This window comes from Pseudozyma flocculosa, assembly GCF_000417875.1.
Source record: "Pseudozyma flocculosa PF-1 unplaced genomic scaffold scaffold00001, whole genome shotgun sequence".
NCBI classification, from domain to species: Eukaryota; Fungi; Basidiomycota; class Ustilaginomycetes; order Ustilaginales; family Ustilaginaceae; genus Pseudozyma; species Pseudozyma flocculosa.
Genome location: NW_006920869.1, coordinates 1,615,199 through 1,637,416, shown reverse-complemented (window position 1 = coordinate 1,637,416; position 22,218 = coordinate 1,615,199). Strand labels below are relative to the sequence as shown.

Genomic DNA, 22,218 nt, shown 5'->3' with positions numbered 1-22,218 from the left:
AGTTGCAGCTCAACCCTAACTCCAGTACCGCTGATCTTCGTTCACTCCCGATCTAACTCCCAGACCACTGAACTAGCCCCAACATCAACATGAAGACGACCTACACCTTCGCGTCGCTCTTGACGCTCCTGTCGGTCGGCATCTCGGGCATCCACGCCTTTGACAAGGCCCAGAACTACTACGTCGAGATCCCGGGCGGCTACGGAAGGCTGGTCTGGCATCCTCGGGGCAAGCTCGCCGAGCAGATCTGCCTCGAGCCTCCAGCCACCTACAAAAAGGCCGCCTACGGGGACTGGACACTTTCATTCGCCGACGATGACGTTAGCGGCGACCTTCCCTTTTCAGGACGATGCACCCAGTACGGTCTGGCTGGTTGGGACATGGTCATCTCCCACATCGAGGGCGGCGGCGGTGACGGCACCACGTTGAGGATCGATAGTGAGTTTGCAGCCTCGCCGCGTTGGCTCGAGAGGCTGTCGTTGGGCCCGGTGCGCCAACGCAACGGAGGCTCACTCTCGCTGCCTCTCGGCCTCTGCCGATGTCGTCGTCGTTCTTCTTCCACCTTGTTTCAGTCTCGGGCGTGACCAAGCAGACCGTCACGCTCCCTGACCACTTCATCCCCACCAACTGGAGCTGAGCGCATCGTGGCGTGCATCTTCAAGGCGCCACGCTCGTGCCGTGCACCAGCGACAAGCCGGCGTCCTGCTCAGCTCGAGTCCGCCAAGGTCAAGTCGGCAATGCTTCGAGCCTTCACTCGTGACTGCCAGCCTTGAAGATTCCCCGTTTCTCGTTGTCATCCGTCTCCCTACGCATCCCTTGTCGCTTCGTCCTCCGTTCGTAAGCCCCGTCGCTATGACAATCATACAATTTGTTCCGTAGCCGTCCGTGCGTGCAAGCTGTTACCTTCTCTCAACGAATGTGCCGACGTCCACAAAGAGAAATATTATTCTGACTGGGAGAGGGGTCAGATGGGATCGAGTTACTGGATGCACCCATCTTGGACCGTGTCCCGCACCTGGGGGACGGGTCCGCATCATTCGCTTCATTCGACGACGTCTGGCCTGCGAGACTTGCCCCGGTGGCACCTCGAGCAATTCCGCGCTTCTTTGAGATCAGGCGTCGCCACTGGTAGACCGCTGCTACCCCCCACCTTGTTCGCCGGCAGTTGCCTTGCTCGTTGCACAGACCTGGTGCATTGTTCCTTTTCAATGAGCATCTTTGCAAAGCGCTGGCCTATCGACGTCGGCAGTGCGGGACGGCCCGGCGGTCGACCTGGCAATGACTCAGGCTGCACTAGACCCTGGTCATCAGGAGCGAATGAGGGAGTGGGCGAATCGTTCCGCCAGCAATGGTATAAAGACTGGGTCGGACCACCCTCGACCTCCAGCGCCATCCTCAGATTTTCCTGAACCCAAGAACCATCGACAGGGCTGATCACCTCACGCACCTCAAATACCGCTCAACGAACATGAAGGCCACCACCATCCTCGCTTCGCTAGTCGCGCTCTCGACGAGCGTCTACGCCGGTCCGAGCATGTCCCGTCGCTCCCCTAGCATCGAGTACGAGCCTCAGTCCTCAGAGTACTACGTCGACGTGCCCCAGGTCGGAAGGGTCACGTACCACACCGACGGACCGAACGCAAACCAAGTCTGCCTCTCAACCGCCGGGGCGACGTGGGGATTCTTCGCCGAGGCTGGGCCCGAGGAAACCTTCCTCTACCCCGCCGGCAAGAGGCTCTGGACTCAGCGGTGCATCGGCAACATCCCTGGCAACTCGCCCATCGCCATCGTCATCATGCACGGCCCGCAGAACGACCTGCACATGAATCTGGAGAGTGAGTTGGCAGAGAGCAGTGTCTTCAGCGGCCCCCGCCGCAGACCTTCCGATCCCGCTGCCTGCGCTGCGACGTCCGAAATATGTATGTTCGCCACCTTCTCACACCCTGCCCTCCTACCTCTTTTCTCCCTGCGACCCGTCAGTCGAGGACGCCAAGACTGGACAGCGCACTGGCTACCGTCTCCCCGACCAGTGGAACGCCGGACCCGACGGCGCAAGAGCCATGCTAGGCTCCGGCGATCAAAAGCCGGCTGGCCAGTCCCGGTCGCTCAAAACGTTCTCGCCCATCTTCCCCCTTTTGTGCTTGTCACTATTCGAGATTGACATTCAATTCGTGCTCGACGTCGAGGTCGGCGTCGTCCACGTCCTCTCGCTCACTCTGGTTGCCTGGACATCAAAGAGTCCTTTGACGCAGCGTCCCTGTGCCGCTCGAGGAGACAAGGCGTCGCTCTGCATGCCCACTGTCCGAATCTCTCGCCCACCCGAGCCGACCGTGTGCAGTTTTATCGCCTGTGACGGCTGTTGCGCTAAACACGTTACTGCGTAGTCGACCCACATACCGCGACTTGGCCGGTTCGACGGGCCGAGGGTTGCTCGTGGGGCGACCAAGCCGGAATGCACCGTTCGGCGCAGATACGGCGGTGCATGGCTGAAAGTGGCTGGAGTTGAGGATTAAAGAAGGGGCCAGGTCGTCTCTCTTCCCACCGTGTCTCAGCAAACATCGAAGTAGCCGCCTCGTCGTCCCAAACTCCCAAACAGCCGATCGGTCCCAGAGATCCCACCAAGCAGCAATCATGAAGGCCACCTACACCTTGAACTCGCTTCTGACGCTCCTGTCGGTCGGAGTCGCGGGCCTCCATGGCTTCACCACTGCCCAGAACTACTTTCACGACCTTCCCAACGGTCTGGGAAGGCTGGTCTGGCACCCTCGCGGCCCCCTAGCCAATCAGCTCTGCCTTGAGAAGCCTGGAAGCCCGACGGCCGCTTACAGTCAATGGTCGCTCATCATTCTCGAATCGCCGGACTGGTCGGGACCTCAGCCTTTCAGTGGACGGTGCGGTCCCGTCGCGTCGTTCTAGGCACGAAGCGGGACGCAAGCTCCGGTCGTGGATGTCTGCCGCCGCCACTCAGCCGGCGATCTCGATTGTGTATACTGAGCGTACTCAGGCCGCCCCTTGGTGTGTGGTCGAACGGAATCAGGATGTTGACCTGTCACGGAACTCGATGCTTGCTGGTTGATACTGTACAAATGCTGAAGAGCGATGTGGTGGCCCCCCCTCCCTCCTTCCCCCACTGTTGAGTAGGACTTCAAAAATCTAGTAGCCACCGCCGCCGAGCATGGCGCCCCAGCCCGCCTGTCCGCCTCCGCTGCTCTTCTTGATCTCGCCGCACGCGGAGCACGACCAGAATGCCGCTGCTCCGTCCTTCATCCTGTAACCGCACCTGTGGCACGTCCATCCCGGTGTGTCGGTGTCAGCATTCCCGACTTCCTGCATCAAATCATGGCGTTGACCTGCGCTCTGGCCAGGAGTCGCCGCGATGCTCGCAGAGGGTCGGGGGATACCGCAGGCTTGGCAGGCCAGCTCCGTCGTCGGATTGTTGAGCGTGCAGACCTGGCAGGTCCACTGTCGAGGAGCCGATAGCTGGGCGTTGTGCAGGGAGAGTGCGGCAGCGGAGCGGGTCTGCAGTGTCGAGCGGCTTGGGGTGCGCTCGCTGACGGCGGGAGCGCGCGTCGCCTTGGATGGAGGGGCTCGCGAGGCTGGCCGTGCTCGTTTTGCAGGCGGTGCACGACGTGGGTCCTCGTCTTCGGAAGATGAGATGACAATCGGCTCTGACGGCGATGCTCTGGCGTCGGATGGCTGTGCTTTTGGTTTCCGCTGGCCCGAGGAGACGCCGGCGGGGCACTTGGGTGCACCGCTTGTCGAGGGCTGATCAGGTGCGGTCTTCAGGACGTCATCGAGCTCGATCTTGACGCTTGGATGCTTGTCAGACCCGTCCTGCGCGTTTCTTTTGCCCGTGAACACGATCTCTTGACTATCTTCGTCTTCGTTCTTGTCTTCCTGAACGTCGCCATTGGCCCAGGTGCCGGCTCTTGGAAGAGACGTCGAGCCTGCCTGTTGTTGGCCGTCGTCTTCGTCGTCGATGACAATGACGTCGACCCCTTGCCCTCGCTCTCGTTTTTCCGTTTCCCTTGTGACTTTGTCGATCTCGGCTTGCGAGTCCGGACAGGCCGCCGCATCCCTGCGCCTTCGCTCTGCAGCCTCCGCCGCACGCTTCCTGCGCGCCTCGACCGACTCGACGATGCGGCCACCAGCCGATGGACCGCCGCCGAGCTTCTGCGCACCCGCAGATATCCTTCCGCCACTCGGGCGACCAGGAATGAGGGACGGGAGCCTGCTGCTGGGTGCGGCGCCGAGCTTTCTGCCGTTGCTGAGGAAGCCTTCGACCTCCCATTTGCCCTTTCTCTTGGCCTCGTAGTACTCTTCAGTGATCTTGTCGAGCAGAGCGTAGAAGCGCTCGTCGTGCGGACCGTGGACGTTATGGACGAGTTCGTGGAGCATGACGAGGGTGACCTGCTCCTCGTCGATGAGCTCGTCCTTGCTGGTGTCCCAACGCAGCCGTAGGCTGATGCGGGCTCCGCGATTGACATTGATGCCGAGCAGGTTGGGGTTAGAGGGGAGGAACTCGCTGAGCAGGGGCACAAGCCAGCCGTACTTGGCCATCAAGGGCGTCACGGTGCGGCCGATTGACTGTAGAAGGGCGAGGGCGTCTGAGGAGTTGGCGAAGCGCGAGAGGCTGCGGTACTCTTTGATCAGCTGGGGGCCGCCAGAGGAGCCGTGGTGGTTGGCCGAGGATGTCGATGGCGGGCGGAGGGGACCCCGACCCTCGATCGGCATCTTTGCCAGAAAGAGGAGTCGAGGTGCCTGTCAGGTAGAGTCAAGACGAGGGTGAGGATCTGAGAGAGAGGGAGGAGATGGTGGTGGGTGGTAGTCAAAAGGATGCGATGCTGCTTGTCGGTGCGTGGGTGCATGCAGGTGCACGCGCTCAGTCAGTCGGCTTCGCAGCAAGCAGCAGAAGAGTGATGCATGTGGAGGCTTGGCTTCCGCTCGCGTGATTCGTTTTCGCTACTTTACGCCACGGCACCGCGTCTCGCTCAGTGGTCGGCGCCACCGACGGCCGGCCCTTCGTCGCCCTGCCCACCGCCTCCTCGGCCCCTCGTCTCGATGGGCAGCATCGTCATGGCCGCAGAGACGCCCGCAAACGACGCAAATGCCAGGTAGAGCGGCAGGTTGCTGTTGATCGAGAAGAGCAGCCCCGCCGTCAGCGGCGCCACGATGCCCGTGACCCGGCTGATGGCCGACGCAGAGCCGCACGCCGTGCCACGGATCTTGGGACCCATGACCTCGGGCGTGTAGCCGTAGATGGCGGCGTACGAGATCGAGGCGGCAATCGAGATCAGCGTCAGGCTGGCCCGCCACGACGTCAGCGCAAACGCCAGTACTGAGAACCCCGTTAGCGCCGTCGAGCTCGCCATCGTCCCGATGCGCCCCAGCCGCGTCTCGACCAGGTACGCCGAGATCAAGCTGCCCGGCAGGCTCGAGACGTTGTAGACGAGGTAGTCGACCATGGCAGCCTTGGAGCCGCTCGGAGCCGATGGGTCCGCCTTGCCGTAACGCTCCTCGAGCAGCTTGGGCAGGAAGACGTTGAACGTGGTAAAGGCGAACGACATCCCGCCCCAGATGATCCATACGAGGATCGTCGTCTGCTTCCACTCTTCGGAGAAGAGCTCGGCATAGCGCGAGAGCAGGTCCGCGACGGTAGGATGCCAGGCCTCTGGCAGCGCCGCCAGCCACCCAGGCAGCTCGAAGTCGACGGTATGGCCCGGCTCCTCGTTGTCGTCGTCGGCCAGCGAGCCAGCCCCCTCGCCAGCGTCCATGCGGCCCTGCTCTTCTACCGCTTCCTCATCTTCCTCGTCGCCCGTCGGCAGGCTTTGATAGCCCTTTTGACCCGAACGCAGCCTCGAGGTGGGCTGCCACCGCTTCGGAACTGTACCCCGCGTCGACGTCGACTGCCTCGGTGTTGAAGGGCCTGCGCTCCCTTGACCGCTCGGATTTCCCTGTACGGCATCATCGCAGACGTCGCGAAGCTTGATGGTGACCTCGTTGCCGCCATTAAAGCGCTGGATCCTCTGCAGGATGTCCCTAGCCTCCTGCGGCCGGCCGGCATGGACGAGGTACTTTGGCGACTCGAGCAGGCGGAAGAAGACGACGCGCGCCGAGACAAAGGTGATCGTCTGCAAGAAAGGGGCAGCAGATGGTCAGAGTCAGTGCGCGGTGCTCGCTCTGCCTGCGGAAGGACCCACGTCCAACTCACAACTGCGGCCAAGCACCCGAGAAGCCAGCGCCATCCAGAACTTGCGCTGTCCGACAGAACGACCAGCCCGATGATTGAGGGGATGACTGCGCCCGCCGAGAAGAACACCGAGAGGGCGGTGACGTACGAGTGCTTGCGGGTCGGCAGGTTCTCGACCAGGTTGGACGAATCGGTCGGCATGGAGCCACCAACTCCGGAGCCCACGGCAAATAGAAGGACGCAGAGGGTGCCAAAGGACGTCGAGAGCGCCGAGAGGGTGCCGAAGACGGCGGTGATGAGCAGCGTCATGTTGAAAGCTGCCCTGCGGCCGTAACTGTCCGAGATGGTGCCCCACACGAGCGAGCCGACAAACATGCCGACAAAGATCGAGGAGCTCGCCAGCCCGACGATGGCATCCGTCACCTCGAACGTGCGCTGGACATGCGGCAAGATGACGGCCACCGCCTGGATCCACATATTGTCCGCCGTCCATCCCAGGCCGCTGAGGATGAGAACCGTCCACTGGTAGCGGCCCATCCCGATAGCATCCATTGTGCGATCGAGGGGCGTGACGCCGACCGCCGTGGCTCGCCAGTCGGTGGCCTCGTCGGCCTGGCGCACCGGCGGCAGTCCGAGGTCGATTGAGGCGACTCGGTTGCTGCTGGCACGGTCGAGCATGGCGGGCCGGCGCGAGGACCGCACATCGTGAAAGGTGGCGTTGCGAGGCAGCGTATGCCGCTGGAACGAGGGCCGGGCGTTTGAGTCGCCCAGCGAGGACGAAAGGCGTGGCTCCGGCAGATCCCGTTTGGCCGGTACGGTGCCGCTGCTCGTTTCGATACCGCTCCTGGGCCGCACCGAAGACCAGTCTGGCTCGAGGTCGGTCTGTGTAAGGGCGGCCGGGCCGACGCCGGCACCACGTTGGGGATCCATGTTGCAGGAGGAAGCCGACTCTGGAGGATGCTGTCCGCTCGGAGAGGCAAGGAACGGCAGGTCCGATGATCGAGGATGGAGGAGGGAAAGGGACGGCTACGTCGACATTGCGGATGAAAGGGCGGTTCAGGAAGGACGATTCACCGACCGAAAAAGGCTATGATGGTGGCTGGAAGCCAAGGCAGCACCGATAGAGCGACTCCGGGACACACCCCATCTCGAGCCAAACCTTCGGGTAGCGGGCCGACTCCGCAGGGACCCCTTGCCCTGCCTGCCTGCAGGCCGCAGTGCACGCACGGACTCTGCCAGCTGACGGCAAGGCCGCGCCCAAAGTCAAGACTCGCAATCTTGCGGACCCACCACTTCAGCTCTCATCAGCCCCTCTTTCAACGCCGACGTGCACCTCCTTATCGGCAGCTCCTCCGCACAGGCAGCACTTCTAGCTGTGAGGCCTATGCTCGTTGGGCGGCTGGATCCGAGGACGTGCGGTCGCTGCAATCACAGCTCAGACGACCTCGACATCCGCTCAAGGGAGCCGCGGGCCCTCCTCTCACCACCTAACCATCCGACAAGCACTCGGCCCATCTGACCACCTCCAGATCACCCAGCATGTCGCTCGAACCGGGCTCACTCTTCTCGGTCAGCCTGCCCCACGCAGATTCACCGCCGTCCTCGTCCTCGCCCCCCGCAGCGCTGCAACTCCGGCTGACCGAACACGCCCTCACCCAGCTGGCCGCCGCTCTCTGCCCCGACGGTGTCCACGTAGACCCTTCAAAGCTACCACCCGACCTCCTTCGTCTCGACCTTGGCTCAGCCTCGTCGGAAGCGGCCCTACTGATCGGCCCATCGCGCCTCCCTTTGCAGCGCTCCAGCGAGGCCGCACCACACGAACTCTTCCGCCTCAATCACAACGAGACCCACCTCACTCGCATCGCGACCGTCACGCAGAAGCTCAGTGTCCGCCCTTCGCATGTCACAGCAGGGGCAGCCTCGCGGCTCAAGGAGCGGCAAGAAGAGGAGGACCTGCGCAAGGAGAGGAAGCGCGCTGTCGTCGTCGACCAGCCCATCAATGCCGCAAAGCTCAGGCAGCAGAGGGGATCAGGCATCAAGCCAAGCGCGATAGGCGCGTCAGCCCTCTCGCGCTCGTCGAGCCTCAGCAAGGTCAGCCTCATTCGCCAAGAGAGCCGACCGGACAGGCATGCCTCGATGTCTCCACTGCGTGGGCGCGAGTCTCTCCCACAGTCGAGCTCGGCCGTCAACAGCCCAATCTTCGCAAGGCAGTCCACTGGAAGCCTCCAGTCCTCGCCGGAAGCCAAGGCCGCATCGTTTGGCAGTAGCCAGCGGTCCCGAATGGAACCAGATCGCCTGCACTTGCGTCACATAGACGCTGAGAGTGGCCAGGAGAGCGGACACTCGGACAACGAATCGATCACCTCCATACCAAAGTCGAGATCCAGCGCTCTCGAACGGCAGACGAGTGGAAACGCTGGCGCCTCTGGGAGCACCGCTGGGGCCGCGGCTGCCACCGCTCCAGCCAAGAAGGGAGGCAAGCTGACGACAAGGCAGCGACTGGCAAAGGCAGCGAAGGGCGGGAGCAAACCGCTCGTCGATGCGGACAAGCGAGCCAGCGCGACAGCTGCCACCAGAACTGCTGCCAAAGCAGTCACCGGCAGCGCCTCTCGCCTGTCTGCCGATGTAGAGAGCCAGTCGAGCGACGCTCGGCTGACACAGATCTCAAAGTCTCGAACGGAAGCTGCGAAGTCCGTTCTCCCGGCGTCTCAAGCCAAGACGAGGGCCTCGGTGCCTGTCGACGCGATCTCAAAGGATCCGTCCAGGTCCAGCGTCAGACTCACTTCCTCGAGTCAAAAAGCCCCGCCGACAAAGGCTGAAGAAGTCAAGGAGGCCGATGTCGAGAGGAGGTCGCAGGCGCGCTCTTCGAAGTCGCCGACGCGGCCCGCTGTGGAGCCGCCACTGAAACGGCGCCGAGCCGAAGCCATTGAGGATCCGGCGAAAGATGGGGTCGAGCCGCCGGCGCCCAGAACTGCCGCCTCGGTGGCACGAGAGGCTCGCCAGCCTGCTGGCGGACGAGACGAGCCATCGACGTCAACAGCGCGAAAAGCCTTGACCTCTCTGCCCGACGCAGGAGTTCCGTCACCCGCCAAGAAGCAGCGACGGCTGTCGCCTGCACAGTCTTCGCAGCAGTCGCGCGCGGGCCCGCCCCCTCCAGGTCCGCCGCCTGGCCCCCCGCCGACGAAGGCGTCGACATCGGGACCGCCGACGGCATCCGCCCTGCACTCTCGGGCACCATCACGCTCTCCCTCGCCTCACATTCCGCTCCTGCCGACCGTCAAAGGCGTCGGGCCGGGCGCAGCTCATTGGCTCGAACCGTGGCTCGACGTGCGCAGCCGATCCGACTGGCATCACCTTGCTGCGCGTTTCTCGAAGACGTGCGACGAGTACGCCGTCAACAAACGGCGGCTGGACGAGGAGCGAGCTCGGCTGGACCGCGAGTGGAGTCTGGCGACACGGGAGGAAGCCGAGGCGAGCCAAGGAGGCGGCGGTGGGGGGCTGATGATCGTCATGGACGAGGACGGGGGAGACGAGGCCACGCATCAGATCGAGCCGTCGCTACCGCCGGCGTCGACGAGTCGGCCGCACGTGTCCCCGCCGCCAATTCCAACCTCGGCAGCGCCTTCATCGTCATCGCTCGCGCAAGCAGCTCCACCTCGAGAGAGCCCGGAAGAGGGGATGCTGGAGGAAGGCGAGATGACCGCGGAACCGGAACCGGAAGCGCAAGACGCAGCAGCAAGCGCATCGATGTCGACCGGGACTGATGGATCGCAGGATCTCGCGACGGCCAATGCCCGCTCGGATGCAACGAGCCGAACACGGAGCGCGACGCCGGAGGATAACCTGGTCTGGCGATCGGAAGGGACGAGTCGGAGCACTACCGTCTCCCCGCCCCTCTCCCGACCTGATGGAACCGGGAGTGGGCACGACGGCCGTACCGGCGCCTCTGGGACGGCGGCGCCACCTCCGCCCCCTCTGCCGTTCAAGGAGCTCGAGGCGCTTGCAGAGAGACACCGCGAGCTTCACGGCAGTCTGATGAGGATGCAGGCCGTCCTGGTAGAATCCAAGGGCAGGTTCTGACCGCAGCGAGCACGCACGCTGCACTTCCACGTACCGCCGTCATCTTCGTTTGCGGGCCACGTTGGCAGCACTTTGTCGATACTACACAAACCAAGCGCGGCTCTCTTGCCGTTCCGTGATGACGGAATGCATTGCGTTTGATGGCCAGCCGGATCGAGTCGAGACGGGACCGGGACGAATAAGAGGATATCGCAAACGAGAACGGGGCGGATCGAGACGAGGGACGAGGGCGAGAGCGAGCAGGGGAATCCTAGGGAATGCTAAGGCGATGTCGTGCCACGAACAGGGGAAGCAGAGGGATAAGCGGGATATGGGCCGGGCGAGCGAGACGTAGGCAGGGAAGGAGCTAGGATCCAAGTTCCACGCCGGGCATGAAAAGCGCCTAGCGCATCTCGAAGCCTGATGTAGAGCGTTCGTGCACGTGGTGCAGGGACAGTTGCTGGTACCTGTCGGTCCGGACGACGATGAGAAGGATGAGCAGGTCAGTACGGTCATCCCGATCCAGTGTGACACCAACAGCAAGGGCAACCGACCGTGCAGACTGGTACACTCACGGTTCCGAGTTTTCGTGGAAGTAGAAGCCCAGCATCTTTCCGGCAGAGATACCCTCCTCGATGTCGTCGCGGTACTGCTGGTGGTGGTGGGGCGACATCCTCTCGTCCCGCATGTCGTCGTCGTTGCGGTCCTTGTTCGCCGATCCCGCTCCGGACGGGTGCACGGGGCTGCTCGAGGAAGCCGGCGGCGGCGAGGATGGAGACGATGGCCAGATGCTGCTGCTCGCCGCAGCGTTGCCGACAGAGAGTTCCCGGCGCCGGTTGGCGGTGGATCGTGTCGTCGCCGCGTACCACCCTCCCCCGCCGGCAGTGGCGCCATCGTGGGAGAAGGGATACTCCGACGACGGCGACGTGGCCCCGAAGCCTCCGACAGGCGTGTGGGTCGGCCTCCTCGCCGTGTCGCCTCCGAGCTCGACGCAGACATAGTAGAAGCCGGCAAACGAGGCGCCGTTGATGTCTCGCACGCGGTGATCGGGGACGAGGAAGCGCTCCTTCCATCGCATAAAGACGTACGGCTTGTTGTGGTGGCTGAACTTGAGCCCGGGCTTGGTCAGGCCGCTGCGGAGCGGGCGGAACGGCGGGAAGCGAGCCCAGTGCTTGAGATCGTCGGCCTCGGTCGCTCCCCACTTGCCCGTGACAAAGCCATGCCGATCGCCAATGATCTCGGCGTCGAAGTAAGTTGTCAGCTCCGGCCAGTCCTCGGTCAGACCGCGGATGTTCAGGTAGCCGCAGAGGTGCGAGTTTTCCATGTCGACATTCTGTCAGCGGGCGGCGTGGCATTGTCAGGGAAAGATCAGAGACAGGTCAGCATCTTTGCCATCGAGCGCGCATTCGCGTCCCCCCCTCAGCCATCTGCCAGTACTCACCACAATCCGCACCGTCACATCGTAGCTATTTCGTCCGCTCTTCTGCGTTCCGTTGAAGACGGCGCCAGGGAAGAGGCACCCTCGGCCCTTGGGAGGCGATCGCAGGCGTGACAGTTCCATCAGAGGGTCAGGCCGCAGCGGATCGTACCACCGACACTGGTCGACGCGGATCTTGGAGGCGAGGGTGGCGTCTTGACGCGCTGCCGGAACAGGGTCGACTTCCATAGCCGCCGCATCGCTCCCGCTGCCTTGGCCTTCGCAAGACCTGGAGTAGGGGAAGCGGAGGGGGTTGGGCAGCGTCCTGCCAGCCGAGCTGTCGTCCCTGCCCGAAGTCGAGCGGGCCATGGGCGCAGTGAGGACGTAGCCGCGAGATGGCCCGGAGGCGGCCAGAGAGTCAGAGATGGCGTGGGTGGGTATCGTGCTGAGCCTGGGTCGAGTCATCGAGGAGGGGCCGAAGGGATCCTCCTCGATGGCGTACCGCCCTGCAAAGTCGGTAGCCGATGCACCCATGCCCACCGCGGCAAAGGGGATCGAGGTGGGGCCAGTCGAGGAGCTAGATCGGCTGAGGCGACGAGTGACTGAGGGTCGTCGCACCCTCGCCGCGCCGGGTATTGCGCCTGCTGGTGCCGGTACATTGATGCCGCTGCTCGAGCTGCTGCTGCGTCGAAGCCTTCCAGCCGGTGGGGAAGTACCGAGGGCGGGTTGGTAGCCGGCGGCCGGAGGGAAGCTGACGATCGGGGCGGCGCCGCTGGGACTGGCTGTGGAAGCGTCGTGGCCGCTCGCGACATTGTAGCTCAGGCTCCTCGAAAAGCTTCCAGACCTTGCCAGGAAGGGTGAGCTTGACGGCGCGGCTGTGGCGTGCTCATCCAACGTGGGGATGCGCGAGGATGAGTTGGGTGGGGACCCTGGCACGAAACGTAGCCTTCCCCTCTCACGCGTGGGCGAACGACCTGGCGAGGTCGGGGACCGAAGCGTGGGCGAAGTTGCGGCACGGCTCAGCGGAGGAAAGTCGGGATCGTCGGTCGAAGGAGGATAGGGCCCGACGGCATCCCCGCCCGCGCCCATGTTGCCGACATTGATCGAGAGCGGCGCGGCCGAAGTCGGTGATCGGGGCCCCGTCGCCCAGGGAGCTTGGCGGCGTGGCGGAGACGCCGGCAGGGCGGCTGCAGCTGCCGATGCTGTGCTGGAGCCGGGAATGTGCAATGGGTCGGTAGAGGCGGCTCCAGTAGGGGGTCGCGATGTAGTGGCGGGGGCGGCAGGCGAGGCGGATGCGGCGGCAGCTCTAGTAGCAGGAGAGATTGATGTGGTATGGTCGCCAGCGAGCAGATCCGAGTGTGAGGGAGGCCGCTGAAGGTGGTCGGGCCTGCGGGTGTGCTGGCGTGCCTCTTGGCGTGTGGCTACGGCCGCGAGGTCGGGGCCGGGCTCTTGGGGGTTAAGAGGTGTGTGTGTGCTGTGGGCGCTCGAGGGCATCTCAAGGTCGCTCTGATCGCCCTGAGATGCGCTGATTGGGCTCCGCGGGCCCAGCCGAGCCCGGAACTCGTCCGGCGCTGGTGCTTCGGAAGCAGCCGAACAGCGGGAGCAGATGGCGTGGGCCTCGCCATCGGCGCTGCCCGACACCGACGGCCCTGCCGACGATGCGGCCAGGTGCCGAGACAGAGCAGCCGCAGCTGCAGCATTGATGGCGGAGGTGAGCGATGATTGCGGCTGGTTGTCGCCATTCTGGTGGAGCAGGCCATCGGGTGCAAAAGCAATCGAAGACGGACTGGGTGCCGGCATCGAGGGTGCTGGGTCCGAGGCAGACGCGACTGCGCCGAAGTTGTCGAGCTGCTGGCCGCAGTGCACGCACGTCTTTGGCTGCCCGCTTCCGCCTTCGGATGGTCGTGGCTGGGAGGGCGAAGAGTCGGCGGCGGAGGATGAGGCAACACTGGCCGACAGGGGATCGCCCCCCTCGTGAGTGGCCTGCGGGCTCAGCTGGGGCATCGACGACGGACCGGGCGTCATCTTGCACGGCGTGACACGCTCCTATCTGCGGTGGTGATGGTGGTGGTGGGTCGCGCCGTTTGGAGAGATGTTTGTTGGTGGAGTCGAAGATGGAGCGAAGGGTGCCGAGGCGGCGGTGGTGACGATGACGATGATGGAAGCAAGGCGTGCTGCCGGCCCTCTGCCCCGGGTTGCGGGGGCGGCTGCCGTCGACGGAGGGACCTTTTCGGCTGCCCCACGTCGTCTGCCCTCGCCTGGCAGGCCCCGCAGGCAGGCAGGTAGGCGGGCCCGCGCTGGACGGCGGGCGCGCTGCATGCGACCCTGCATCAGAGGGTGGACTCTTGACTCGACAGCTCGCTCGTGTGCCCGCTGCTCTGATCTCGCATCTTTCTTCCGCTCCCCGAGCATCCCTGCGATAGGATGGCGGGCTATCTCCTGACCCGACCCATCTGACCCCGTCACTACACTGCATCCATCTTCATCCCCTCTCGTCCGAACTTCCTACCGCGCATGCCGCTCGCTCAAGACGTGTACACACGCACACACACTTTTGGCCTAAGGCCGTACTCGGACCATCGCAATGGCCGCCCAAGACCCACCCCTCACAGCCATCTCGGCCGACGGCGTCGACCTCCGCCGCAGAGAATTGGGGCCCTCGTACCCGGTCCGAGCAGCGCAGTAAGGCTCTGCGTCGCTTCTGCCAGCGTAGCCCCGTCATCGTCAAATGCCATGTGCTGCTCGCCATAGTATTCCAGTTCGAGGATCCTCGACTGCGAGCTAATGGCCTCCGCAGGGCACTCGTGGATGTGTCAGGACCTGCTCGCTCGCATCGATGACAGCTTCCCCATCTGGCTTCGATCGCTGCCTTGCCGCTACCACACCGACCCATCTGACTCGAGCAAGGACGTATACGAAGTCGCACCCTCCTCGACCGGGCTCGGTTTGAGCAAGAGTGCAGCGAGATGCTCGAGCGGCCGCAGAACCCGGATCTCTTCCAGAACATCGGGTAGTAGACCCCCCTTCTTGATTCAGTCGGAGGGGGCCTGGAACAGAGGGTCACGAGCTGCCTGCTCTGCCTGCAAGGCTGCATGCTGTCCAGCCCCTGCCGTATAAAGGTTTGGCCGGTCTACAGACGTGCGCACAAGGCCCTCTCTTTCGTCTGCCTCGTTCACGACGGCGACCTTCGCTTTCGGTTGCTTGCCTCCATCATCTGCCATCTCGTCGTTCAGCGCCTCCTTTCTTTCTCTGCACCACGACTTCCTTTCACGACCCTCTCCCGACCCTCCCGCGTCTTTGGCGGAGGCGCCAGCACGGTGCATACAGCCTGCTTTCTTTCGCCTCTCTCCTCGCCGCCCTCTCGTTGTGACCGCGCTTTCTAGCCTCGATCTCAACAAGGCCATCGAAAAGGTCTACATACTCGGTACGACGCGGAGGAGGTCTGCGGCCGTGCCGTGCGTGTCATCCAGTCGAGCGGGACGGGCAAGAGCCGCACGGTCCACGACCTTCGACACCTTTGGCCGACGCTCGTCCTGACGCTGCGCAGGAGCGCTGACCTCGCCAACTCGGGGTTCCCAGTTGCTGAGGCGGCGACGGTCGATCTCTTCTGCAACATCGAGATGACCTTTATCGTCTTCTTCGTCGCATGGTTCACCAAGGTCGACGCCGTGCGGTGAACATCGCGTGCCGCATCCGGGCAGCCCCGCAACGACAGCGCAGCAGTGATCCATTCCTTTCCACCTATCATCCCTATGTCCAGGGCAGCGTCCGCCGTCGATCCGTTAGCGGCAAACTCGACCAGGAGAGAGCGGGAATGATATCATGGGCTTCGTGTTCAAGTGTGAGCCAAGGAAGTCCGGAAGTGCGGGGCGTGATAGTGTTACAGGTCGTGAAAATCGTTCGAGAGCGGATCATCGGATGGTCATCTGCGGGACGGTGGATGCGGGCGAGGCCGTGCCATTAGGCGTCGGCGGTCTTGTACTGCGTCGCGCCGTCGGCGGCGACCTTCTTGTCGTCGTCGTAAGAAGCCGTCTCTGCGGCAGCGGTGCTGCGGCTGTGGTCGTGGTCGTGGTGCGTGGTGGTAGCGTGCTTTGCGACTTCGGCATCGGTGTCCTTGAGTGGCCCGACAATGTACCGGACAGCGAGGGGTACGATGGCGGCGAGGAAGCAAAAGGCAGCCGTGACCGACCAGCCCTGGACGTACTCGGGCGCCGTGTTCGAGGGCCAGAGGAAGGATCCATATACGCTGGCAAAGTTGCCGAGCGAATTGACAATGGCGATGGCGACGGCGCGCTTGGCGATGGGCTCGACCATGACCGAGGTAACGTACGAAAGGTAGCACGGCAGCGCCGACCAGATGCCCGCCGCGACAAAGCAGAGGAGCGCGTACGAAGCGTGCCGGGGTACGTAGGTCGCCTGCACCACGCAGAAGATGCCGGCCAGCGAGACCGGGACGGCGGCGTGGAACGGCTTCTCCCTGAAGTGGTCGGCCGAAAAGTTGACGGTCAGCGAAAAGACGAGCGCGACGGCGTACGGCGGGACCGAGAAGAGCTTGGCGTCGGTGCCCTTGTAGCCCAGCTGGGTGACGATCGTGGGGATGAAGTAAGAGATGGTGCCGGCACCGCTGATGGCCATGTAGCCTGTGAGGACCGGGAGATGCAGAGGGGGGGAGCGAGGCCGGTCGGCGTGTCAGCGCGCGGCTCTTCATCGTCGTCCAAAAAAAGACAGACGAGAAAAAGCAGGGGTGATCCGCATCGCAACTCACCGACGGTAAAGGCCCAGGTCTTCCAGTCCTTGACTGCGAGCATGAATCCCTGGCGGTGACCGACCTCCTCGCCCGTGTACGTCGAGGCGTTCTGGATGACGAGGCGCTTGACGGCTAGGGCCTTTTCGCGGGGTGTGAGCCATCGCGTCGTGGCCGGGTAGTCGGGCAGCACAAAGACGGCGATCATGGCAACGACGGCCGTTGCAAGGCCCTCCATAACGAAAAGCCAGCGCCACCCAGCGACGCCGGCGAGTCCGTCCATGCCGTCGATGATGGCGGCGGCGAGGAGACCGCCAAAGGCGCCCGAGACGATCGAGGCCGAGTAGAAAATGCCAAAAACTTTGGACAGTTCGTTTTTCTTGTAGAGCGACGAGAAGAGGACGAGGCAGCCGGGGAAGAAGCCGCTCTCGATGATGCCGAGGATGAACCGGAGGGCGACGAGAGCGCCGTACGAGTTGATCCCCTTGAAGGCGATGGTGATGCAGCCCCAAGTGAACATGATCGCGGCCAGGAAAATCGACGGCCGCGACTTTGTCAAGATCATGTTGGAGGGCACCTCGAAGAGAAGGTAGCCCACAAAGAATATGAGCAGTGCAACGCTGTAACGGTTGCTATCGAGGTTGAGATCGTCGCTCATGCCGCCGACTTTGGCTAGGCCGATGTTGGTGCGGTCCATGTAGCTGAGAGGTGGCGGGTGGCGTGCGGGAAAATATCGACGCGTCAGTGAGGGGCTCTGCTTGGCACCAAGTGGAGGTCAAGGCCGGAGGGGGGCAGGACAGGCTCCGACTCACTTGAGAACGTAGCAGAGCCAGATCATGGGGATGAGGCGGACGCTGATCTTGCGGACGAGGGCCTTTTCCTCGGGCGAGCCGGGCACGTAGGGTTCGTGCCAAGCGGCGAGGGCCTCTGGATCTTCGAGAAACTTGCGGTGGTGGAGCGGGATGTGCTGGATCAGCTCTTCCGACGAGGGGAGACCGCCGTGAGGCAATGCCTCGACGGCGTGGGTGGCGTCGATGGATGGGGCCATCGCGTTGTATTGGGTCAAAGGCTAGGTCGAGGACGAGGGAGAGGATGGCCACAGGATCTGGTCGTTACTGGGGAAAGATGAGGAGGAGCAGGGGGGTGAAGATGAGGGGAAGATGGTAGGCCAGGCGGACACACAAGGAGAGGAGACGGTCGAGAGCACAGAGCAACGAAGACCTTTATACACAGACAGAGGCCAGCACTGGAACGACGAACCGGCGGGCGCAGCGTCCTTGGTCGCTGTTGCCCCCATAGCGTGGTCGCAAAAGGGCGCTAGCGTGTGTGAGATTGCGTGGCCTGGCCTGGCCACGGTGGCAGGTGCGATGGCATCTTTGGCGTCGCGGGCCCAAGAGCAGAGGCCGAGGAAGAGGTGGCCACCTTACCCCGCATTTTGCCGCCAGGCCCGTGGCATCCAAAGTGCGGGGTAAGCGCGGTGTGTACAGACATGCATGCATGGTGCAGCAACGAGGACGGGAGACGAAGCTGATGCCGTACGTGGTGCAAAGCCAGAGCTGGCGACGAGGACGACGAGGAGCGCCATCGCCATCTTCTCTTGGCCGAGGGGGGGCGCTGCTTTAGCCGCCTTTGCTGGCGGGCAGGCGGGGTAAAGGCGGAAAAGGGCGCTCGCCGGTCTGTCTCCTCGGCTCGGAAGGTTTTCGCCCCGCCCCCACAGATGTCGACTCGTCGTCGTGGGGGAGACGGGCAGACGGGCAGGCGGGCAGCCAAGCGGCCGACTTTCCTTTGGCCATGTCTCCTGATTCGCCACCCTCCGACGCAGCCGCCCCGTGTCTTCCTCTCACTCTGCTGCCCCGCTTCATCGAGCAAGGTCTGCACGATGCAACCCTTGCCTTGCCACGCTTTGCTTCCCATGGCCACAGGCTCCGACGCAACGTCGGCTGGCCCCGCCACGCCGCTCTGCTCGGTGCAGGGTCATGCCAGGCCAAGGCAGCTGCCGCCACCCGCGGATGTTCCGGCAATGCCTCGGTCGGAGTCCATACGAAAGCCAGGAATGGCAACCATCCGGGCCAACCCAAGCCTCTGTCTATTGTACAGATCAGCCCTCGGGACAGCCGGTCTGACTGGCCACGCCTTGGAGCACCCCAGAATGACGCCAGCGGTCACGGCCGGCCAAAGGCGTCGCTTGCGGTTCTGATCCGCAATCCACTTTCTCGCCCGATCTTGCCTCTCGTCGCTATCGCCAGCTCAACGACGTCCATATCGTTTGGAAGCGACCTGCCTCCTCCCACAACAGAAACAAGAGGGTATGCGACCGAAGCTTGTAGGACCATCTACTTCACTCGAGCAGACGAGCGGGGGGCGACTTCGGAACAGGCCCGGGCGCGGAAGGGCCGGACACGCGCGTCGTCTTCGGCTGCCCGACCGCGAATTGACCGGCGTATCGGCCGGCGTATCGGCCGGCGTATCGGCCAGCGGTCCGCTTCGGTTCCGACCGATCCCAAAGTTGTCGACTTGGCCGAGGCACGCCAGGCCGAGAGACAGGCGGGAGCGCGCCCCACCCCCGTTCTTCGCGCAAACGGGTCTGGACCTTATCGGGGCCAAAGCGGGATGCTTGCCTCGGCCCTCTGGACAGGACAAGGGACAGGGACATATGTACGGGCGAGCGGCTACTGCCGCCATCGAGATTGCACAAAGGGCCGTGAGGGACAATGATGATTGGGGAACGATCAAGGGCGGAGCGAGATGGAGGGGGGACTCACTCCGTCCTTTGTGCGGTCGCCACCCGCTTAACTACATGCCAGGTAGCCACCGTAGCCGCAAGTTCCCCATCCCTTCGCCTTGGCATTGTCCGGTAGCTGTAGCACAGGGTATGATGATTGGGCCCCTGTCGCCGTGCAGATCGACTCGTCTCGCCGTATCAAGCGCTCCGGATGAGCCCTTCGCGACAGTGCTGGCATTTGAATCAGGCGTGTCTGCAACGACAGACAGCACATGGGGCACTCTTGACGGCTCAACGGACGAGACGACCGGGATTTCACGGATCTATTTCGGTATGTGTGGATACATATGTGTGTATCGAGGACAATCAAGACGAGGGCAAGTGGGATGCGCTGTCGACGATCGATCCGGCCCGAGCGCGCCAAGAGGGTCGAGACGGGCCGCTATCGATGTCGATCACGACGCAGAGAATGGCCGAGCAACGTCCTCGCCGCCATGCGCGGCAGGTCGAGGATGCCCCTGACGTGGTCGCTATATCCCTCAAAGATGTCGACCACTCCGAGCGCGTTGGACCGCAGGGCGAGGTGGTGAGCCGCAACGTACCGCCGACGGTGGCCCTCGACCCCGCTCGACGCGGCGAGCGGCTCCAGCCTGACGCTGGCGGGCAAACGGCTGGGATCCTTGAACCGCAGCATCAGCGCAAAGAGGGGCAGGTGGTTTAGCAGGCCCAGCAGCGTCTCGACCACCACCGCCTCGAACGCCACCACGCCCAGCCGTATGACGGCAAAGGCCAGGTAGAAGACGTAGCACGTCGGAACGAGGAACGCGCAGAGCGTGAACAGGATCGTGCCCAGCAGCAGCTGGTCCAGCTCGTAGGTCGCATCGTCGAGTCGGCCGCCGCGCAGCGCGTTCCGCTTCTTGCCGCGGAAGAGGTCAAACAGCGACGAGAGGACGGTGACGAGGAAGCGAAAGACGCGCCGCGCGCAGCCGTGGAAGACGGTGATGTGCAGCGTCAGCAGCTGCACAGCGTCATCGAGCAAGCACAGCGACATCGTGATGCCCATCAACCGACTCGCCAGCGCCACGGCCACCACGACGCCCTCGAGGTGCGGCGCGACCGCATCCAGCACCTGGTCCCTCCAGGCGACGATGAAAGACGAGTAGGCGTCCTGGAAGAAGAGCGAGAGCTCCGTGTTGAGCTTGAGTCCGGCCGGCCAGTCGCCCAGCCAATCGAGGAGGCGCAGCACGTCGTCGACGAAGGCACGTCGCAGGCCGTACCGCAGTGCTTCGGCGATGGCGAAGCGGTGGTTGACGAGCAGCACGCTGACCGCGTAGCCCAGAATCACGTCGTTGGCAACCAGCCAGACGCTATTCCACAGGCCGATGTAGGGTGCAGAAAGGTCGCTTGTCGGTAGCACCTGACGCTTGCGCAGGCTGCGCAGGCGTGTCGCCAGCCTCGGCGCCACCAGCAGCTGCGAGAGGCGAGCATCTAGCTGCCGCGCCGAGGCCGAGATGGTGGTCAGCGTCGGCCGGTTGCCTTTGCGGAAGGGCACGGCGAGCTTGGCGTTGAGCAGGCGGTGGATGGCTTCGGCGACGGCCAGCGCAGGGCGGACCATGGCATCCAGCAACCGCATCGACGCCGTAACATCCATCGACACCGCACCAACTCCCTCGTCGTGGCGGCGGGCCAATTGCGGGCTGCGGCCCGCGCTGTTGATGCACTGGATGGCGCGGCGAAAGGCGGTCCCCTCGGGCCAGCGGCCAGAGGCCGGGTCGTCGCTGATCAGCTCCGTCCACCGGGCCGGGTCTAGCATCACGAGCTTGACCAGCCTGCGCTGCAGCGGCGTCGCGCCGTAGTGCGAGTCGCGGGCGTCGAAGAAGGCGTCTATCGTAGCGTCGTCGAGAAGCAGGGCGCCCAGTACGGCAAGCCGCGATCCGGAGACGGGACCGAGGCGGAGCGGCTCCAGGGCGAGATACTGCAGCATCTCGGCATCCGGTGCGCGGTAGTAGATGACGCTGACGGTGGTCTGCGGGTCGACGGGTGGGCACCTTGCTGAGGTGCGGTTACCGGCCATTCGGATGCTTCTGAGATGGATCGGTCGGCAGGGTGAGTGGCGCCACAGCTTGCAGGCGCCGGCGTGTCCGAACGAGCTGGGCGGCAAGTCGACCTCGAGCCATAGCTCAGTGGCGGACCGACTTGCGAGATGCGGCTGAGCCGAAGAGCCGGGCGTTGAACAAGCTCCAACAACGACTAGGTCTTCCCGACGTGATGCAGGTGAAGCTTGGTCGTACTGCTCCGACACGGTGCCGAGCACGACGACGGCGATCTCGTGAGGTGCGCCGAGCAAGATGCGACCGACGAGCAGCTGCTCGACGCGATGATGCCTGGCGCCAGGCTGCGCGTCGATCCATGCCAAGCGCTCCGGCCAGAAGATGGTGACAGCCGATGGCGTCGCCGCCAGAACTGGTGACAACAAGGCCGACTTCGCATCGGCATGGCGCGCGCTGGGTGAGGGTGAGGTACGAGGAGGTGACCGGGGCCGGTGCGGTTGCCCGTCTGCGACCGCCATCCTTCCTACCACGACCTCGAAGAAGTGCGGGATGGTTTCACGTTGGCGAGGTGGCGGCGGCGGCGGCACAGTCGATTCATCGGAAGAGAACGAGGGGCAATGAGGCGGTGAAAGGTCTTTTGGATTTCCGAGCGGGACTCCTTTGGAGACGATAGCAGCAATAGACACGAGCGGGGGAGGGGAAGGCGATTACGGAGAGGGAGCGATACGGCGAAGAACGAGGTAATGTCAGTCTTCCGCAAGTCTGATGCGCCCTTCCGAGCGCTCTCTGTCCGTGTCCGTGCCTCTCGCCAGCTGCAGCGACTCCGACGACGACGACGATGGCGGCGGCAGAAGCAGCGCCGATGCTCGGATCGTCTCAGCTTGATATTGGCAAAATTTTGTTGTCTTCGGGTTCCCCACAACGGAGACTCAGATCAGGTCTGTAATTTGTGTTCATCTTTGACGGTGCGAGCGCCATCGTCGTCGGTCGTCGGTCGTCCTGTCGCAGTGACGGATCGAGCGCGTTGCGTCGAGC

At 63.7% G+C, this 22,218-nt stretch overlaps 9 protein-coding genes across 9 annotated transcripts; 4 read left to right on the top strand and 5 right to left on the bottom strand.

Annotated features, from left to right (window-relative positions):
- Positions 1 to 89: 89 nt before the first annotated feature.
- Positions 90 to 637, top strand: PFL1_00570 (uncharacterized protein; the record flags this gene model as incomplete). The annotated part of the gene is made up of 2 exons (XM_007878064.1): positions 90 to 438; positions 573 to 637. The coding sequence occupies 2 exons, from the start codon at positions 90 to 92 to the stop codon at positions 635 to 637; spliced, it is 414 nt and encodes a 137-aa protein (XP_007876255.1).
- Positions 638 to 1,468: 831 nt separating this feature from the next.
- On the top strand, positions 1,469 to 2,247 carry PFL1_00569 (uncharacterized protein; the record flags this gene model as incomplete). The annotated part of the gene is made up of 3 exons (XM_007878063.1): positions 1,469 to 1,835; positions 1,981 to 2,137; positions 2,238 to 2,247. The coding sequence occupies 3 exons, from the start codon at positions 1,469 to 1,471 to the stop codon at positions 2,245 to 2,247; spliced, it is 534 nt and encodes a 177-aa protein (XP_007876254.1).
- A 906-nt stretch (positions 2,248 to 3,153) lies between these two features.
- Positions 3,154 to 4,734, bottom strand: PFL1_00568 (uncharacterized protein; the record flags this gene model as incomplete). The annotated part of the gene is made up of 1 exon (XM_007878062.1): positions 3,154 to 4,734. The coding sequence occupies one exon, from the start codon at positions 4,732 to 4,734 to the stop codon at positions 3,154 to 3,156; it is 1,581 nt and encodes a 526-aa protein (XP_007876253.1).
- A 257-nt stretch (positions 4,735 to 4,991) lies between these two features.
- Positions 4,992 to 7,120, bottom strand: PFL1_00567 (uncharacterized protein; the record flags this gene model as incomplete). Its single annotated transcript, XM_007878061.1, has 2 exons — positions 4,992 to 6,131; positions 6,212 to 7,120. The coding sequence occupies 2 exons, from the start codon at positions 7,118 to 7,120 to the stop codon at positions 4,992 to 4,994; spliced, it is 2,049 nt and encodes a 682-aa protein (XP_007876252.1).
- A 609-nt stretch (positions 7,121 to 7,729) lies between these two features.
- PFL1_00566 (uncharacterized protein) lies at positions 7,730 to 10,270 on the top strand (the record flags this gene model as incomplete). The annotated part of the gene is made up of 1 exon (XM_007878060.1): positions 7,730 to 10,270. The coding sequence occupies one exon, from the start codon at positions 7,730 to 7,732 to the stop codon at positions 10,268 to 10,270; it is 2,541 nt and encodes an 846-aa protein (XP_007876251.1).
- Positions 10,271 to 10,652: 382 nt separating this feature from the next.
- Positions 10,653 to 13,691, bottom strand: PFL1_00565 (uncharacterized protein; the record flags this gene model as incomplete). The annotated part of the gene is made up of 3 exons (XM_007878059.1): positions 10,653 to 10,716; positions 10,825 to 11,582; positions 11,691 to 13,691. 3 exons carry the CDS (start codon positions 13,689 to 13,691, stop codon positions 10,653 to 10,655), a joined length of 2,823 nt encoding a protein of 940 aa, XP_007876250.1.
- Positions 13,692 to 14,450: 759 nt separating this feature from the next.
- On the top strand, positions 14,451 to 14,783 carry PFL1_00564 (uncharacterized protein; the record flags this gene model as incomplete). Its single annotated transcript, XM_007878058.1, has 1 exon — positions 14,451 to 14,783. The coding sequence occupies one exon, from the start codon at positions 14,451 to 14,453 to the stop codon at positions 14,781 to 14,783; it is 333 nt and encodes a 110-aa protein (XP_007876249.1).
- Positions 14,784 to 15,626: 843 nt separating this feature from the next.
- Positions 15,627 to 17,458, bottom strand: PFL1_00563 (uncharacterized protein; the record flags this gene model as incomplete). Its single annotated transcript, XM_007878057.1, has 3 exons — positions 15,627 to 16,306; positions 16,432 to 17,111; positions 17,223 to 17,458. The coding sequence occupies 3 exons, from the start codon at positions 17,456 to 17,458 to the stop codon at positions 15,627 to 15,629; spliced, it is 1,596 nt and encodes a 531-aa protein (XP_007876248.1).
- A 2,116-nt stretch (positions 17,459 to 19,574) lies between these two features.
- PFL1_00562 (uncharacterized protein) lies at positions 19,575 to 21,701 on the bottom strand (the record flags this gene model as incomplete). Its single annotated transcript, XM_007878056.1, has 1 exon — positions 19,575 to 21,701. The coding sequence occupies one exon, from the start codon at positions 21,699 to 21,701 to the stop codon at positions 19,575 to 19,577; it is 2,127 nt and encodes a 708-aa protein (XP_007876247.1).
- Between the last annotated feature and the right edge of the window lie 517 nt (positions 21,702 to 22,218).